Source organism: Pomacea canaliculata, linkage group LG2, assembly GCF_003073045.1.
Source record: "Pomacea canaliculata isolate SZHN2017 linkage group LG2, ASM307304v1, whole genome shotgun sequence".
NCBI classification, from domain to species: Eukaryota; Metazoa; Mollusca; class Gastropoda; order Architaenioglossa; family Ampullariidae; genus Pomacea; species Pomacea canaliculata.
The window spans coordinates 5,347,067-5,365,622 of NC_037591.1; the positions used below are offsets into that span (position 1 = coordinate 5,347,067).

At 45.5% G+C, this 18,556-nt stretch overlaps 1 protein-coding gene across 27 annotated transcripts in view; it reads left to right on the plus strand.

Moving 5' to 3' along the window:
- The window catches only part of LOC112556085 (zinc finger protein 678-like), a 248,897-nt gene that overhangs the window by 134,432 nt on the left and 95,909 nt on the right, over nt 1-18,556 (plus strand). For 25 of the 27 annotated variants that reach the window (XM_025224701.1, XM_025224708.1, XM_025224710.1 and 22 more), the window contains one exon: nt 8,408-8,456. In XM_025224701.1, coding sequence (XP_025080486.1) covers nt 8,408-8,456 — 49 coding nt within the window. Of the gene's footprint in view, nt 1-8,407; nt 8,457-16,912; nt 17,238-18,556 lie in introns of those variants that run through there. The other 2 variants (XM_025224725.1, XM_025224714.1) reach the window with 2 other exon arrangements.

Consider the following 18,556-nt stretch of genomic DNA (forward strand, 5'->3'; position numbering starts at 1 on the left):
ACCCGTTCACGTCTTATCGCCGGCCTCCGCGCAGCAACGTGTGCAACAGTCTTCCCGCCTCGCAGTGGATGCTCCCTCCCTGCAACAGGGTCATTGTCGTCTGCTGGTGTAGACACCTTTACACTTGTAGCGATGCTTATCGGGCAGACCACTGAATTTATTTAAAGCTCGTCACTTTGGGGATTTGTTTAAATCATAATAACTGGTCACACGATTATGTAAATTTATGTAACATATTTTATGTAAACAAATTCGGCCTTGTCTGTAATCGTTAACGGTATGGTAATACACTAAAAAAGTTAAATGTTGAATAATAATACAGCACATAACATTAAAGATTTTTTTCTTTTGTAAATACATTTTGAAACACAAATACAGCGATCGTTTTAGTCGCTTGACACAACTGTGACGTGCAATAAAACCGTTATCGAGACATTTTGTAGCAGGACGTGTTTTCAGAGTTTTATAATGTGTGTCTCGGTAAATATGGCAACAGTATCAAAATAATCTCACATCACAGCGTTGTGGCCAGGGTCATATTCCTTTACACCTTTTGTGTCACTCGTGTGTTCATCACCCACATCCCCTCGCTTCTTTCTTTCTCCCACCCCTCCCTTTCTCTCCCTCCTCTCTCCAGTGGAGCCCTATTTTTGGCCAAGTCAGACTACAGTAGGCATGTGGTGCAGTTGGAGAGGAGTGGGGTGGGGATGAACGGAAGGTTGCAGAGGTTCCTATCCAGCCTACTCTGCTCCTGTTTTTGGAACATGCTGGGAGAATTTCATTGAGTTTTCACTGACACTCCAGCCCAAGGAAGCAGGGAGCTACCATACTTCTTGGCTATCGATTAATCTCCTCGCCCGCAGCGCACTCTTGCCTTGCGCTCCACCTCACCCTCTTCTCTCTTCTTTCTTCTTCCTTTTTTTCCACCATTTTTACCCCCCCTCTCTCTCTCTTCCCCTCTTTGTCGACTAAAGATTTCGGAGGTCGGTGAAAGGGAAAGAAGAGGGGAAAGAACCACCAAAACGTGGCGCCAGTGACCACCACTCCCACTGCCGCATAGTCGGAAGGCGCAGGTCTGCAATCAGTTGACCTAATAACCTATATTTTGTGTGGCGCTCGTGATGATAGTGCGATGTTCCTACAGATAACCTTTTTTCTCCCTTTTTTTGAAATAATAATGCTAATATTAATAATCTGTTATGATGATGATGTGGATGATGATTATTAACTGTATGACTCAGGCGTGTTTTGAATAGTCGGAGTATTGAATAAGTCTGCGAAAAGAGGAAATAATAGCAATAATTAAAAAAACTGAACAAGGAGGAGGAACTAGAAACCAAAGCAAGATTTTGTTAAGTTAAAAATAAGATTATTTAGTCGAAAAGAGAGAATATTGTTGAACACATTTCAGTAGGAGAAATGTGAACATGCAAAGAGACAACGAAGTTAATACGCCAGGCAAAAAATTGCTTGGAAAAAGCTGACATGGTGATGACAGGTAAGTCAGACAAAACAAACAAACAGACAGGCGTTTACAAAATGTGCTGTTATAGGTCGTACGAACATGCGGGAACACCCATCCCGCGGTGTGCATCGTTCTTACCAATCTAATGTGTATTTTTTTTTTTTTTTGACAGTTCTTAATCTTCTGTCCTTAAAAAAATTGTAAATTTATAAATTTTTTGCTCTTGTAAAGTCTTTTTTTTCCAAAAAGAAAGGGGATGTGATTGGTTGTGCAGTCCTGTACAATCTATGGCTTTACTCTTTTTTTAAAATTTATTTTAAGAAACTCAGTGGGCATCTGGTAAAACAACCAGATAGATTATTTTTTTGGCACCTGTATCTCACATACACAACCGTAGTTCGATTTCTGTGAAACAAAGAACAATGCAGGGTGATAATGACTACAAAGTCATAAATATAACTATATATCATTTTACAGCACAAGCTGAACATTTAAACCTTCCATTCGATCCACTATAGTCGTCAGAAAAAGATAAAATCAATAAAAAAAAGGTGAGATATTTTATTTCAAAACTGTGCAGACTTTAAGCAGATTATGTATGCATGCAACAGAAGTCGTTTAGTCCGACCTTTCCTAGAGATGCGCAGTCATGCGGCGCTGCTGTATGACGGTGATCGCTACTCACTGTCCGACGTCTAACTTTTATGTCTTAGCTAGACTATGTTTCTTTCTCAGTGCAATACATCACTACTGATCAATACTACTACTGGTAGTAATAATAATAATTGGTGAGGCTTATCTGTAATTGTGGTCCATTGTTCACAATGCTGGTCTATCAATATGAAGACAAACTTTCAGAGAACTGATCCACGAAGTAGACTTCTTGCTTGTAAGAATTCTTTCCGTGCTAGCAGACAGCTAAGACATTTTCCAGACGTGACCGCGGAAGACCCGAAATCAGGTGAAATATTGTCCAGACTCAAAGACCATCACATTATTATTTATCGTTATAATACGGCGAGCAATCAGTTGGGATCTCCGACGAAGAACTCTGGCTTCTGCACGGGAGTTTTTTTTTCCCTCTACAATTTCTATTTCATTTCCACTCCAACAATTGTCGAGAAATTATTCCTAATCACGAGGACACGATAAAAATAGTTCACCTTCATAGAGTTCACTGGGGTGTGTTTAGACAGACCGCGCGCTGAAATTCTGTAATGTTCACAGACCATTGTAGTGGTGAGAGTTGCAAAATAAAAGATTGGATTTTTGGTTTTTTTTTCATTCAAAGACACCAATGGCCAGCATGTTAGTTGTTTGTCTACGTGCGTGCATGACTGTGTGTATTTGTGGGTGCGCGCGTGCGGTGGGGGTGGTGAGGAGAGTAGGGGTAGGCCGTTGTGGGCTATTTTTAGTCACGAGGTTCCAAGGGACCACAGGAGCGGGTCTGCGTTTCGTTACCATAATGACGTGTGTACAGCGCGTGGGTGGCTGCACAAGGGTGCGTGCGTCTGGCCTTGGGGGGGCCCTGAACCGGCACCAGCAATAACAGCAGCAAAAAGCCTACAGGCCACGGGGGGGAAGTGCTTGCCGGAGATCAGAAGCAGGGGGGAGGGAGGGGGAAGGATGCTGGAAGGCAGGATTAGGAGGAAGAAGAGGAGGAGGAGGAGGAGGATAACACGCCCGCTAACCCTTGCCGCGCACAGCACGCTGCTGGATGACGTTGCCGTGTCCGCGTCATGCTGCCCTTTTGCGCTCGTGCCGCCTGCGCTTTCTCTTGCGACATTTTGCACGCGCATGCACGCGCACCTCTAATGCCGTCATCGATCGCCTGGTCCAATCAGCGGGCCCCGCGGCCACTTGCACGCGCCCGGCCCTGTGCTCGCTCCACGGGCGCCACGCCAACACGCAAGCAGGAGTTGCTTCCCTTACGCCGCGAACGTCGTCCGTGTACGTTGTGTGTGTGTGGAGAGACAGAGACAGGAGAGGGGGAGACACCGTCGCTGAAGATGCTCTGGCCTATGACGTCACAGTATACTTCCAGTCTCGCGCTCGCGTTGTCTCTGAGGGAAAAACCGGGGTAGTCATCTACGTTTGTAGTGCGGTCGTTCTTCCGCTCGTCTTCTCATAATATATATATCTCTTTGTTTTTTTTTTTTTTTTTTTTCTGGGGAAAAACCAGGAATGCTCAGCCGCTGTTGATTGGTCAGTAAGAGCGCGCTCACGTGTGTTTGTGTGTGTGTGTTTATATATCGGAATACGTACTTCGCACTTTGTTAACATCAGTATAAATCATAGATATTTTATCTTTATTATTATATGAAGCAGAAAAGTCTCAAAGTATTGTAGCACAGTGAGTAGCTTGATTACGTAATCAAAGTCTTGTAGTACTTATGATCATAAGAAACAAAAACGTTGTTTGCTTTCTTTGTATGTTTGGGGCCTGGCATTCATATATGCCCATAAAAGTCAATTAAAAGGATGCACTAACACTCATCCACCCATCCACACACTCTAATACACTCTCACACACACATGATCGCACGAAATATTTGAATATTAGCGTTTGCTTCGGGAAACGTGTGTTTGACGGAGTCTTGACGCTAGGTCCCGTAGCTAGAAGTTAGTCGAAAAGGATTCATGGTTGTTCTTCCGTCAGAAACAAACTGGATCATGTTTAGTGAGTCAGCTTCCGCACCTAGCCTGAGAATGCGGACTTGAAGCTTAAGGCAGCACATGTATTTTTGTCACAGACTTGAGGGTAGTTCTATCCCTTGGAGTGAGATTTAAGGGAACGCACTTGTCTGGGCGCCAGCTTTTTCTGAAAGTTGTATCCCTCTCGTTTCCTTCGACCTACCTTTCCCATCCCTCTACGAAGTCAGGTACCTTTTACCAACTTCAGAGTCGAATGGAGATGAGTGGGGTGGGGATCGCGGGTATCGAACCGGCGCGTATCCGGGCTCGGAGGCTAATGCTTGAGCCACATGACGAGTCCTTTAAACTTTGACCGGACTTCATCCAATGACACGACATTGTCTGTGTGCTAAAAAGCCTACGATGCAACACTACTAGGTTCAGTACTGTGGTAGGTAGTGGTATAGATGATGTGTTCACATAAGAGCAGCCTAACTGAAGCCTTTAATTAACTGTCAGTTCACTTGCGCACCTCGTAGTGTACGTGTACGTACGCTTTGCGTAGGTTTTAGTGACGTTACACACCCTGCGGGCGCACTGGGCTGCTCCCTGGCGGAATGCTATTAGCGAAGTTCCGAGGTTTCACCTATAATGTGCTTTTACTAAACCGCGTTACACGCCTCAGTGAGCCTTTTAATACGCTGCGCAGTGGGTCGATCTCTGTGTGAGGTTCCCCCCAAGTCCCCAACACCATGACCCGTTTGCGGTCGTGTGCCTCGCTTGACGTGATGCAGACTGACTAGGCGGCGAGGCTTACAGGCCACTGCAGTCTTGTGAGCGCAGCTCACGCTCGGCGTTCTGCAGACGTCACGAGGCACGTCGAGCGTCCTGACACAAGTTCGGACGACATCCCCATCCTGACCCCACCATCAGCCTCTCCCCACTCAACCATCGCTACTTTCCACTCATCTAGAGATGTTGGATGTACTGCACAGTCAGGACGTCAGGCCGCGAGGCACAGAAAGCATCAACGTTTTCGTTTTTCACAGAAAGCCGCCATCACATGACCCGTGGCAGCAGGCCGCTATCACGTGATACCCCCCATGTAAAGCGGAGTCACGTGACCTGTCCCCTATAAGCCTGTGTCACGTGACCTGTCGCCTAAGCCTTAGTCGCCTAATCCGTGCTAAACCTACTCCCTTCCCTCCTAACAAACCATGGGTGACTCGCAGACCGAGCGATGGTTCGATGCGCAGAGCGGATGATGGCGGCGCGCACAAGTCCAAGTTTTTGGGGGTGGACTTGCTGCGGGACAGTTGCAGTCTAGCGGCAGATGCTGTGAGAACCGTGTGCACCAATATGACGGCACTGGGGACAGTCATGACCGCTTTACTCCTTCCGCGGCACGCCAGCTGTCGACCTGCCATATCTCCCACCTCTCCTTTCTTGTCTACGATCCCAAATGCTTACCTGTGTCGTAGCCATACACATGCGAGCATTCTCACGGGTCATCCATATTTTTACCTGCACTTTCCGCAGTTCATTACTCCAGCAGTTCCACCGGCGGAACATGGAAGGAGTCCCATTCATCGAGCGACAGGACATGATAAGTAACTTCTTAAGTGTTGTCACACTCTGCTGCTTCCCTTAGCTACCAACAAATTCCCTTAATCCCACAAAAACGAACAAAACAAGTAAAGGGGTACAGAGGAAGGGAGGTGGAGGACTACAAGAGTTGCTTTGCCTGCGGGAAATAGGGATGGCATAGTTGAAAACCTGACAAATAAAGAATTGTAACCTTTATAATAATGTACAGGAACATATAACAAAACAAACCAGCGTTAAGTGTGGATTTACTATGTTGTACTCATTTAAATAATAGAAAGATGATAACAAAATTATGCTCTAGCAGTTCGACCGGTATACAGAAGAGAACGTGTAAGAATGTAAGTGATAATGTCATAAAATTCAGTAACTGCCAAATACTTTTACACATTCTTACACGCCAACAAAATAATCTTCACTTCTTGTGTGTGTGTGTGAGAGAGAGGCAAAGCGGTCTGCCCATCATAATTACTCTCATCAGACAAAAAGCAAACTGTCAGACAGGCTTTGGTTACATGTTGGCAGGAAATACTGAACGTGCATCTTATATTGATATCTATTTTATTTTAATTATATTTACTTTCCAAATTTGAACATTACTTTTTTGTATAGCAGTCATGTCAACGCTAAATGCTTTAACATGATTTTCTACTTGTCAGTCAGTACTCATGGAATATTTTACTCTTCTGATATTTGTGTAGAACAGATTTTTTTTAATGATAACTCAACGGATATGCCACAGTGACAGCTGCGAATCACATGCGCTCCCGGGTGCTAGGGGCATGTTTTCCGCTCACCTCTCTGTAATATTAAGTGTTATTCCTTCAAAACGAAAATTCACATGTTCTTCAGAATTTTCGTCGTGTTTCAGAATTTACACACAAAAAAGTATTAATTTCAGCATAATTGATTATGCAATTGATTTCGGTCAAAGTTCAGGATTTGACTAATACGTTCAAATACCCAGTCAGGTCCAAACGTCATTAATTTGCGAATGAGCGACAAGCCCGTCGGAAGAAGTTAGCCCCTCTTTTGGCGGCCGACCACCCAAGGTGGGGAAGACGAAGCCCACAAGCTCATGATGGCGCTGGTCATCCGCTTCTCCAAGAACCGAAGAAGCTGTCGCATGCTCGATGACCTACGTGCATTGCCTTGGACCCAGCTGTCTGGTTGGTCGTCTTGCAAGTTCTTGGAAGGGAGAGGAGGGAGGGGACAAGCCCCTGATGCTGTTGTCAAGGAGACGTGTGTTGGATAGTTAGGTTTGCTGTGAGGCGTTTGTCTGAAGAAGCTAAGGACTCGAGGGCCGCGGGTAGGGTGTCCTGCAGAACTCGTGACAGGTGTCTTTATTTTACCTGAACCGTCATGGGGTCTTTAAGTTTAGCAGAGCGGCCCTGACTGGTCATGGTGTCTTTAATTTAGACGATCGTCTCTGTTTTATGGTTTCCTATATTGGCTTATATTGGGTCTTTGTGTATTTCTGGTTTTTGTAATTGCGTTTGTTTGATCATGGCGTCTTTATTTTAGTAGTTTCTTTGAGTAGTTTATGTTCTTTTTGTTTTTATCTATTCGTGTGCGGAGTTTTCAAAGGCAGTTGGCATTTGAACATCTTTGTGATGGTTGTACTTTGTCAAGAAATTTGTGTTACGATATTCGAAAAATCGCTCCAATTGTTGACAGTCAAGTGGTCTGACACACGACAAAAATCACAAACAACAGAGCTAATACACTTACGGCCAGACCCACATGTCTGGGAGAAAGCAAGACAGAAAAATGCAGAACTAAATACCGAGTGAGTGAATGAGTGTGTGAAGTAAAAGGTAAAGGAGAATGAGTGTAAGCAGCATAACACAGCAGCACAAGAGAAGGAAGAAACTCAATGTCTAGTACTAACTTTCTAATAGTTTCGCCAGACAGCTCAGTACATGCTTACCTAAAACACAGATCGGCTCTAGTCAACAAGATGTTGTGTGTGTGTGACTGTAACCGGGTTATTGTCTTATAGTCTGATAATCCACCGTGTAATCCCTTGGTACGTTCTAGAAGTTAGTCTAGAAACCAGTTCACCTTTTATTCATCCAGCTTCTATTTTTACGTGCTGTGAGACAGGCTTTTTTATCCTGTAAAATGTGGCCTGTCATAAATTTGGTTTGCTTCTTTGCAAGGGAACATTTTTAGGGCAGATTGTGACACTTGCTAGCAGTTTTTAGCATCACATTTGCATGTATGTATCGCTGCACATTGAAAAAGTTCGTTATATCGTGTGCATACACATGTGAATGACAGTGAGATATGTTAGTATACATTCAGTATGTATTCGATTGCGTGGAAATGTAGGTTTAGTGCTTATTACTAGTCTCACACACACAAAAAAAGCTGCCGCTTTTTCTTCGAAATGAGGAAAAGAGATCGCGATTCCTGAGAATTTCTTACTTCCAGTAATTATTGTTAGTCCTTCCTTATCCGTTCGTATATTAATTTATCTTCCGTTTCCGTCTATCCATTTATCACTCCTGCTGCATCTTGGGAAAGTATCACGGGTGGAAGAACAAAAATCGTATTGACTTGCCATTCTATAGTTTAAGTGTTTCCCCAGTTAAGGTTTGACTCCTGCTTGCTAGACGTGCTTAAGACAAAGGAAAAAACAACAACAACAATAAGCACCAGACAATGATTTATCAAGCGCAAAATTTGTGTGTGTTGCAGCAAGGGGGAGCCAGTGACATGACAAGTCAAGCAGCCACGCCCACAACAGGTAAGCAGGCGTTGAACTTTTGTTAGGATAATCAGCGTATTGTTTACCTTGCGATTCATACGTTAATTTCCCTTCTGGTCGTGTTGTATATCGGCCGCACAGATCTCCACAGTTGGGTTCGTTTTCAGATGTTACCTCAGGTAAGTGCTAAGCCTCCACCGCAGCCAGGGTTTCACAAGGTAAGGGTAGACTGGTGTGACAGCTGTTGTGCATGGCCAGAGGTGCGTTGCCTAACACCTGCGACGACGCAAGGGTCCGGTTCCGTGTCTGCTGCCAGGGGCTTGCTGGGATCGAAACCTGAGCGCATTAGCACTTCCTTCGGTCACGTGCTGCGGATGGCAGCATGGATCTGCTCTCGGGGCGTAATGATTCATTGCCATCAGTCGACCATAGCGCTCGCCACAGATATGTGGGCTGATCGCAGGCAAGGGACGTCAGCGCTGGCGAAAGTTAGGGAAAGGGAAATAACTTTATTAATAAGGGGACGCCATTGCTTATGCAAATCAATAGCGAAAAAAAATTAATGTAATATTACAGCGTGTCGCATAGCCTACACCATCCTCAACTTACATCAAACTATAGCACCACCACCACCTACTTGTCCCTGTAGGAAAAAATATTGCATAATCCCGCATTTTATTAACCGATATACCATGTAAAACGGCGACATGGAATGGAAAATACACAAGGACGAAGAATAGTGTGTACGTGTGTACGTGTGTCTTTAGAAACAGTGAGTTGTTGCCGCTTACCTAGCGACACATGCACACGACCGCACTCACAAAGACATCGCCGCACACGAGTTCTATTCTAGGGGAGCTTGTGGCCGCTGGTGTTCTCCACATGCAATCTCCAGGTTCTGCGCTTTGTTTTTTGTTTGTTTGTTTGTTTTTTGGTTTTACTTTTTGGTTTCCTTCTGCTAGCGTTCGCGCTTGCTGCCTGGGCATTACGTCACAGCCAGTTCAGTTTTTCTATTGTTTTACTTTTCTTGTTTTTTTTTCTATTTTACACATCAATCGTGTTTTGTTAAAACAATAATGCAGCAGACGATAAGCTAGGTAATATTGTCGGAGACCACGACAAAGAAAGGCGTGTGATTACAAGATCGACTGGAGGAAAAAACAAAACAAAACAAACAAACTTAAAACCACGCAAATGTTCAACGAGTTTTCTTCAGAAAGAAATTCTTTCTTGAGCTTCTTGAAAGTGAATGACAACCTTTCTGCTATCCGGGTTAGTCACAGTGATGAAGAATAAAGACATCGCAGCATCTTTTGAATAAGACTTTGTTCTCTCACTTCTTTCCATTGTGCGCAGTCGTTTTTTTTTTTTTTTTTTTTGTCTTTGTTGGTGGTGGTGGTGGGGTGTTTCGTGAGAGAGACTTACGCTTTCCCATTCTTGATATAAATCTAGTATTTCAATCAATCATTGTCAGCTGGTGGGTTAGCCATTGTATCAAACGTGACGCCTTGCGTCCGCATGTGATTATATTTTGTGATCGCACACGTAAGAAAGCCGAGGGTATGCAGGAATTAAATATGAACAGTTAAAAGCTATCGCTTCCGAGGCAAGAATGTAACGGAGGAGAGGGAAGTTGGACAAAAAATATTCCATTGCCCTAGAAACCTCTTGTTTTGGTGTTTCCCTGGAGAGAACGGTTTAAACTTCCTGCAGGGCGCATGGTAGCCATCCGCGGCCATAAAATGCTATTTGAAAGCCTGTAACGTCGTGAAACGGATCTCTTTGATGATGCAGGTGTTTTCTGATACAACTCTGCAGTTGACGGCTGTTCACCTGCACTTGTCTCAGCCGCAGTAAAAGCTGGTCAGGAATTTTTTTGGCCCCTTGTTCATCCGCTTTTACCTTGAGGCGCGTATGGTTACGGGATTAGGCTTGGCATCAGTTTACTCCCAGGACTTATCAGACTTCTTGTCCTGTGGTTTTAGCACTGTCTGATATTCTCCATTCCACGTACTTGAAAATAATAGAGCACCTTACACATATCCTCAAACAGACAAGACCATTGTTGAGTAGAGTTTTTCGTGTCCGTGTTTTTCAGTCTCTGACTGTATGTGTCAACATTAAGAGATCGACGATGGTGTGTGTGTGTGTTTTTTTTAACCGTGTGTTCTTTTTGATTCTTTACATTCATTCTCACTCTTCTAGTTCTTTAGGGTGGTCAGTCCTGAAGAGCATTCTTAATGGTCCACAGGTAGCACAACCTTTCTAGGATGCAGTTCTGTGAAGCAAACAAGTGCTCAGTCGTTTGTATGTGTTCACAAACGCATTGCCATTAACCATCACAACACAAGCCCATTGCGCTTGCCAAGTTATACCTAGAACCAGTCTTAACCAGCTTGTAATGTCCTGTTCGGTCCATCGTCTCATTATTTGTTCCACCAATGAAGACGTGTGTATTGGGGGCGCAAGAAAATTCCCAGCGTTTTTTTAAAGTCGTTTTTCCAGTTTGGGAAAGCGGATAGATAAGTGGTTAGAATACTGGCATCAGAACCCAACGGCGTACAGGTTCAGTACCCTAGTCGACCCTGTTGTCGGGAATGGGCACCACAGAGGGTTGGGAAAAGTAATTCTTCGAGAGGGAGAAAAGCTGGCTCCGAGAAAATGAGGCTTACAACAACTCCTCCCAAACGACCTAAAAATAAATTAGGAGACGACCTTTAGTTTTCCACTTATCAGTTTTCTACTGCTGTTGCTGCCTTCTTACTGATGTTTTTACACATTCACATTGCTGTGATTTGGATTTAGGCGTTGATGAGACTTTGGTATGATGGATTCTTTGACCTTTCCACGCACAGGTCCAGTATTTCATTGAGGATCCGCGTGGGATGTTGTTACATGTGTTATATTGACGTTCTTCTAAGGACTAGATGGTCTGTTTGCTAGATGCAGCTTTTACCGCTTCAGGTCCTTTTCTGCTTAAAAAAACCATTGCAGCTTGAAAGGTACCCAGAAAATGAGAATATCTCTTTCCTTCTTAAAGAACTCTTCCTGAAGACCCATTTTCTTGATGGGTAAGAAAACAGAAATACTGAAGTGTGGTGGAAACCATTGCTGTAGACTGTAAATCTGAAATTTCAGTGTACCATTCTGAAACTCCCATCCGCTAGACACTAGGTGTCAGAAAACAGGAAGAGGGTAATAAAGAGACAGTATTGATGCACAGAGCAGGTTTGTCTGAGGGTGAGTATACAACACCAAGGTGTTAAAAGACTGTGGAAGTGTTTCCATCTAGCAGTGCATTCGTACTATGGGAATAGGGCGGGGTAGGAGATGATTAAGGGGACAGGAGATTCTGATCGCAGTTCTTCACTGTTGTGGTGTCAGTCGAGCGTTCACACAGCTCTACCACACCGCCTTGGTGGATGGCTGCAGCAAACTGAGTCAGTGTTGTTTAGTGCGAAGTGTTCTAATAAAAACACAGGTCAGTGTCGTTGTCACTGAAGAAAAGGATGCATAAGCTTAGGCTAGGTGTCCGGTACGACAGAGGACAATGGTTTGTCAGTGTTGTTGAGATCATGAGCGGACACTGTGTATATGGAGATAACTCGTCCCCGCTCACATTTGAGGGGCCAGGCAAGACTGTTAAGATCTTTGGCGTTGCCGCTTGTCATGTTTACACACCAGATAGTCAGAAAGAAGCAAAAAGTCGTTTCCTTCTCTTTTCCTGACCCTGGCGTGGTTCTTAGGAAGGAAGAGAGAGACTGTCATTAAAGAGAAAAAAAATTGGTACAAGGGAAAGTCAAGTATCATTTTGTAAAATCCCTGAACGAATTCCATTGCTGTTGTTTGTTTTTTTCAGCGGACATGACGTGTATAACGGTTTTCTTTGCCTCGGAAGTGTATGAGAAGTTGAACTGTTTTTTTTTTAAAGAAAATTTGTAGTGGTACTAAATATCTAACACTGAACAATAAGATGGCGTCTAGAAACGGACACTTCAGTCATCTACTCATTGGCAACAATTTGACCACACCGAAAGGTTCCATTAATGCAACAGTCAGACAGTTTTCTTGTACTTTGTTAAAGCTTATGGTATATCTGGAAAATTATGATCATATAGATACACAAATCCTTTGACTGGTATCAACCGACAAGCAGTTATATCGGTCCATTAGTATTGGTCAACGGAGGAATCAGAAGTAGTGGCAAAGAATGGCAAAGCTCGCCATTGATGAAGGTATGACCCTTCGTTAGAATCATTTAGTTTTTAGCTCTGTCCACCTCGGCATCAACCATCCTCCAAAGTACCTCAAAGGACGGCCTCACATGGCCAATACAGGCTTCGATGAGCCCAAAGTTGAAACTGAAGGCGAAACGCCACCCAGTCGACTGCTGAATTTGATTCAATTTGGAGAAGCTGCAAGACCCTAATAATGAGGATGTCAAGGCCTACGTTGGAGATGAAGTCACCAACCTAAAGGCGGTGGACTGTGGTGTAGACACCCTGGCTGGAAAGATCCAGGAGGTTTCACTAAGAGCTCAAACTGAGCTAGGGAGGTAGAGGAAAAAGAAACAACCTTGGTTCACAAATGACATCCTTGTTCTCTGATCGAAGGAGGACTTTGAAGAGTAAAGGGACATGCAACCTCGAAGCAGTTTTTAAAGACGAAGCTGTAAATCGCGACATCCGGTATAATTGAAGGCAGCTAAGGAGAACTGGATCCACGACCATTGCTGATCACAGAAGAGTGACAGCGAAAATGCCTACTAGTTATTGAACGACCTCACAAAGACCAGAATTCAGTCATCGAAGACAACGAAGTCCATCTTCTCATTGTTTTGAAAGCTCAGCTGTACAAAAAAGATGGACTGAATATTGCAACAGTCTGTACAACTTCCATTGTCCAAGGAATGGACGGAAAAGCGTCATACCTTTATCAAAGATGGAAAAAAAGATAACTACATAACTGCAGGACAAGCCTGATACCGCCGCAGCTACACTACTAGCAGAATAACAGGCTGCATTCAGATAATGCACGAGCACAGTTGAACAGACCTTCAACTGTCACACCCTTATAGAAAAGCGCTTACAGCACAGCGGGATATCATCCACGGCTTTGTTGACTTTAAAAAGACATTTGACGGAGTCTGGCACAAGGGTCTGTGCGCATTATGAAGACATTCAGCATCAAAGAGAGCCTCGTTAGTCATTAAAGCACTGTACAATAGTTCAGTGATAGCAGTACTACTGAATGACCAAATCTTTTTCACAACAGAGGTCAACAAGGGCGACAGAGATCTGATGGCAGACGCCAGCCACGAATTGCAAAGCCTTAACAAGGGGCTGTCAGTGTATAATGGAATGGAGACCAGCACGGATAAGAGTAATGTCATGGTTAACACCAACGGGAACAGCAAAGCAGGTAGTTACATAAAAAGAGTACAAATCGAAGAGGCAAACAGCTTTAGGTACTTGGGAACCACCCTTTCCAAAGATGGTAGCTACTTTTCATACCGAATAGTTTCAGCGACAGCGGCAATGGCCAGCTTGACAGGATGTGGTCCAGTAACACCATCTGGTTAGCTAGCGAGTACAGAATGTACAACTTGTAGTTCCATACCACCTTATGTGAGATGTCGACTCCGCTTTCCGATTCGGATTGGAGAGTACAGGTGGAGACCAATGGCCTCGGAAGCTTCTCCGCAAAATCAAAGACTTTGTACAAAGCACGATCGCCACCCTCGTAGGACGCCAGGAACCCCTTCTCGCAACAGTCAAGCAGCGCAAGCTTGTCTGGTTTGGCCATGTGAGCCGGTAGGACACTTTGTCTCAAACCTTCCTGAAAGTGCCTCGAAGGTTAAGGGTTAAAATCAAGAGGGACAAATATGTTGGCAAACGCAAAGGAATGGACTAGTCACACCTTGAAGGACTTTCTTACCAGCACCTGTCTCTGACCGGCCCGCCCGCTGGCCCGCCCGCCAGTATATATACTATATATACAGTTTTTGGTAAAACTGAGTTAACTAAATTACTCCGGCCCTCTAAAACCATCCCAATTTCTCATGCGGCCCTTGGCAAAATTAATTGCCCACCCCTTGTCTAGACCTTATCCCTGACGACAGTTTAAACAAGACCAGCATAACCGCTGGTTAGTTGGTACCCGTTAAGGTATGTAGAAGGTAACAAAGTTTTGAACTAGTGCGTCTGGTATATCAGGCACGTGGATTTGTGGAAAAACGGAGAAACTCACAGAAGCCCACGCGTGCCGAAGCCCACGCCGTAAGGTCACGTGACCCGCAGAAAGAGGGCCTTCTGTTGCTGAGTGCCCATGGCAACCAGTCGCACTGCTGTACGCAAAAAGGAGGTCATTGGCCTGACTGCCCAGTAGGTGTCTTACACGTTGAATGTGAATACGAGCCTTATACTTGGTGATGCGCACGACTCCTTTTATACATAATTACAGTTGATAATAATAAGTTAATAATAATAATATAATGAATGTAGTACTAGAGGATGAAAACTATAAAGGTATGTCTTCTTCCTACTCCCAGCTTTCGATTTAATTAATGAATATTCATTTTCAAAATGCCGGATTAGAAGAAAGTTGAGTAAAGAATCTTCATTACCGGAAGAAAAGGCAGACTTCTTGGCGTGCTCTGTTGTATTCACTAATCACCGTAGTCCACTGTAATCCAATCTCAGCGTTAGTCGATGTACAATGACACAATGTACAACCGATAATAATGTGTAGATGAATACATACTGTAATTATATATATATATTTTTAAAGCCCATCAGCTTGCGCGCGTGTGTGTGTATAAAAGAGAGGAAAGAGGTAGGTAGGTAAGGAGTGAGAGGGAGAGAACTGCCTTAATGTGGAAGGTGTTTAACGGCCATGATCAATCAGAAGGCTGCGTGCTGGCAGACAGGTAGGGTGCTGTAATGACAGCTGTGTAATCCTCCCCAAGAGCTAGGCTTCTTCTTACCGCCTCTGTCTTATTGGTTAGACGCCAGCGACACCGGCACCCGCGCCCGCCTTGACGCTGCTGCCACTGCCCACCTCGTCTTCCTCATAACTATTAATTAGCCACAAAAGGGGTGGAGTTACTTAAGGACGAGGTGGATAATGCAGGGTGGATGGAGGCACGGGGCTATGGGTGGGTGGGTGCGGTGACGTGGGGGCGCGGCTGACGGTGATGGCTGCGGAAGCAGGAGAGGAGCACCGTAGTGAGTAAGAAGGCCAGCGTAATGATACCAGCCTCGTGTTACCAAGCGCCGGCGACTCGCGTGTCTCCTGACATGTAGGTTACCAGGCGCTGCTTCCACCTACAGCCAAGACCCCTTCTCTCGCCTCCTATCGCTTTCGCAGACTCTACTCGCTGCCGCCGCTGGCTTTGCTTCCAAAATGAAATAAGAAAAAAAAAGCTGTTGCTCTTCCTTTTGTCATCAGAAAACACGATCCGTGCCGTCCTGCTCTATCTTCCTTCCCTCCCCCCCTTCATCCTTTCTCTGTGTCCACCCCTCCTTGCGCTCCACAAGCCTTTTGCCTACCGATGCTGTGAGAGCACGAGGCGTGGGCAGCAGAAGCGCGCGCTAGCCACCGGCTGTGGGTGAGTGCGAGACCAAAGTCCCTCCCACTTCAGCCTTGGGTGTCCTTGCAGCGGCGTGACGCACGTGCTGCGCCCGCGCTGTCTCTTGGAGGCCGGCAGTTGCAGCGCTTGGGCTCTTGCCTTGCATCACCTTGCTTGTCCGCTGGCACACGGCGCTGGCCGAGTCTTGTTTACAGCCCGGCCTAATAACTCCAAATAGCTCCCTCCCGCCTGGAGTTCCAGCACTGCACCTGACACGCCGCCCCCTTTTCTTTCTCTCTCTCTCCTCCCCTCCCCTTTCGCCGCGCGTCCGCACGGCCAGGCAAAGCAGCGGCTCCGCGCCTAGACCCTTGCGTCGAACGCACACGGCAACGCGCCCACGCACGCGTTCCCACGGACACTAATGTACATGAATGCCGCATGTTAATTGCTGTAGAACTCGGAATAATAATACTTGCAGTTGGGAAGATGGTCGCACAAAAGCTGCTCACACGAACGCACGCACGCGCGTGCACGCACACTGCCCACCAACACGTCGAGCGTTAGCAACCACCTCTTCGCGCATCCACCCATCCACCCACTTGCTGCGCCACCCCCATCTACTTACGCTTCTTCGGCATCCATCTGCGTCCCCAGCTTCAGTTACTGCCCCACCCCATTATTATCTTTGGAGGCCCCACCCCCCTCTGCTGTCTCTCTTTCCTTCTCTATTTTTTTCTCTCTCTCACACTCTCACTCGCACGCGCGCTCTCTCTCTCTCCCCCCACCACTCTCATCTCATTTCGGCTTCATCTTGATTAGTTGTCTTTAAGGAGCATCTTCCTGTGCGTTCAGGCGCTCTTCTTTTCACGAGCGGCAAAGTCTCCCTCTCTCTCTCTCCCCGTTTTGTCGTTGGTCGTGCGCTGGGCCCGTACGTACGTATAATTGTAGGCCTCCGCCATGCAGCGGCAACAATAGATGCACCTGATTGGCTGCAGGCACGGCCGCACGGCCCTGTGACGCCTTTTTGCCTTTCGATAAAAAGCCGGGTATGGCAGATGTCAAGGGAGAAGATTAACGTATCTGCACACTGCCTGCTCGCTCGTAGTGCCACTCGGCTCGCTGCTCGGGCCCTGTCTGTATTTGGCGCGCGTTCGGCGGGAGGAAAAGTCCCGCACACTGTGAGTGACTGTGGTGAAGGGGAGGGGGGACGAGCCGGGACTTGAGGATGCTTGCCACATCCATGTTTGTCGGTGAGTCACTTTTTTTTCTTCTTTCTCTCTCTTTCTCTTCAGTCGCCGTTGTCTACTTCTGGTCTTACGGTTGGCTGGTTATATGCTTTTCTTTGTACGAGGGTACAAAGGTGTGTTTACATTCGCCAGTCAAAAAAAAAACAAAACAAAAAAAAAAACAACATCACAGCAACTGTTAAGCACAGTGATTTTGTTGTTGTTGTTTGACGAACGCATTGTCGTGTGGAAGTCGATCATTTCGATCACCTATTGTAAATGTTTGAAGCTGTCGTAAATCAAGGGTGTCCATAGCGACGTTGTTTTTTTTTTTTTTAATTTTTTTTGTGAAGTGGGTGTGGTCGGGTGGGTGTAACTGTCAATTTTTAAAAATCTTTAATGTGATGCCGCTAGTGAAGCTGTTACATTGTCATCAGACAAATTGTAGAGTAAATCTGTCTCGTTGACTTTTTAAAAGTCTGCCTGTTACGATGCTTTGTGTAAACAAGTACTGGGTGACTTGTCTGGTTTCGATGTTTTACCATCCAGGTGAAAGTTTCACGGAGACATAACCGTCGATGACTTGGTTATGTAACCGAGCTGTAGTAAGTCGCCAAGACTGTTATAAGTAACTGATGGAGCTTTAGTTCTTAGACGTCTTGTTGATTTTTTTTTTCTTTTATAAAAGTACTTTTTTTTAAGAGAGTTAATATTCGTGCTGGAGGCACAGGTATGGAGCAGAGCGAACGAACGAGGGCGTCCGCTGACAGGAACGTCAGTGTATGACGTGTGGAGACTGTGGTTAGCGTAGGAACAGCAGGTAAGGTCTGTAGTTGGAGAACCTGTTGCCGCCCCCTTCTTCACTCCTAACCAGCCTAGAATCAATGAAAATTGTAGAGCTTTTCCATTGATTGCCCGGCGACACCAGAGGCTGTCACAGTCTCTTGGCAGGTGGCACCGTAATGTGCACTGACGTGAGCGTCAGGCTTAGCGCCCAGCCACCGCCCTCCGGACTACAGGAAACTGGAGAACTCTATATTTCTCACGCTCTGCTGGGCAGGCAGAATGAACGTGTATTTACGTGCACACACACACACATACCCTCTCTCTCTCTCGCACACACAGACACGAGAAAAAAACAGAGGAAGAAGGTAAATGTTTCTGATGTGATGGAACATTTCTAAGTGCAGTCTTAATTGTCGTGATGAGTTATTGCGCGCTCATCCCGCCTCCAGGTGTACAGGTGTATGTGTGGAGCGTTTTTATTCGTCCCCCTTTTAGTCGGAAGCTCTAGTTTGCACGTCTTGATTGCTGTCTGCTGGGTTTGAAACGTGTCAGATGAA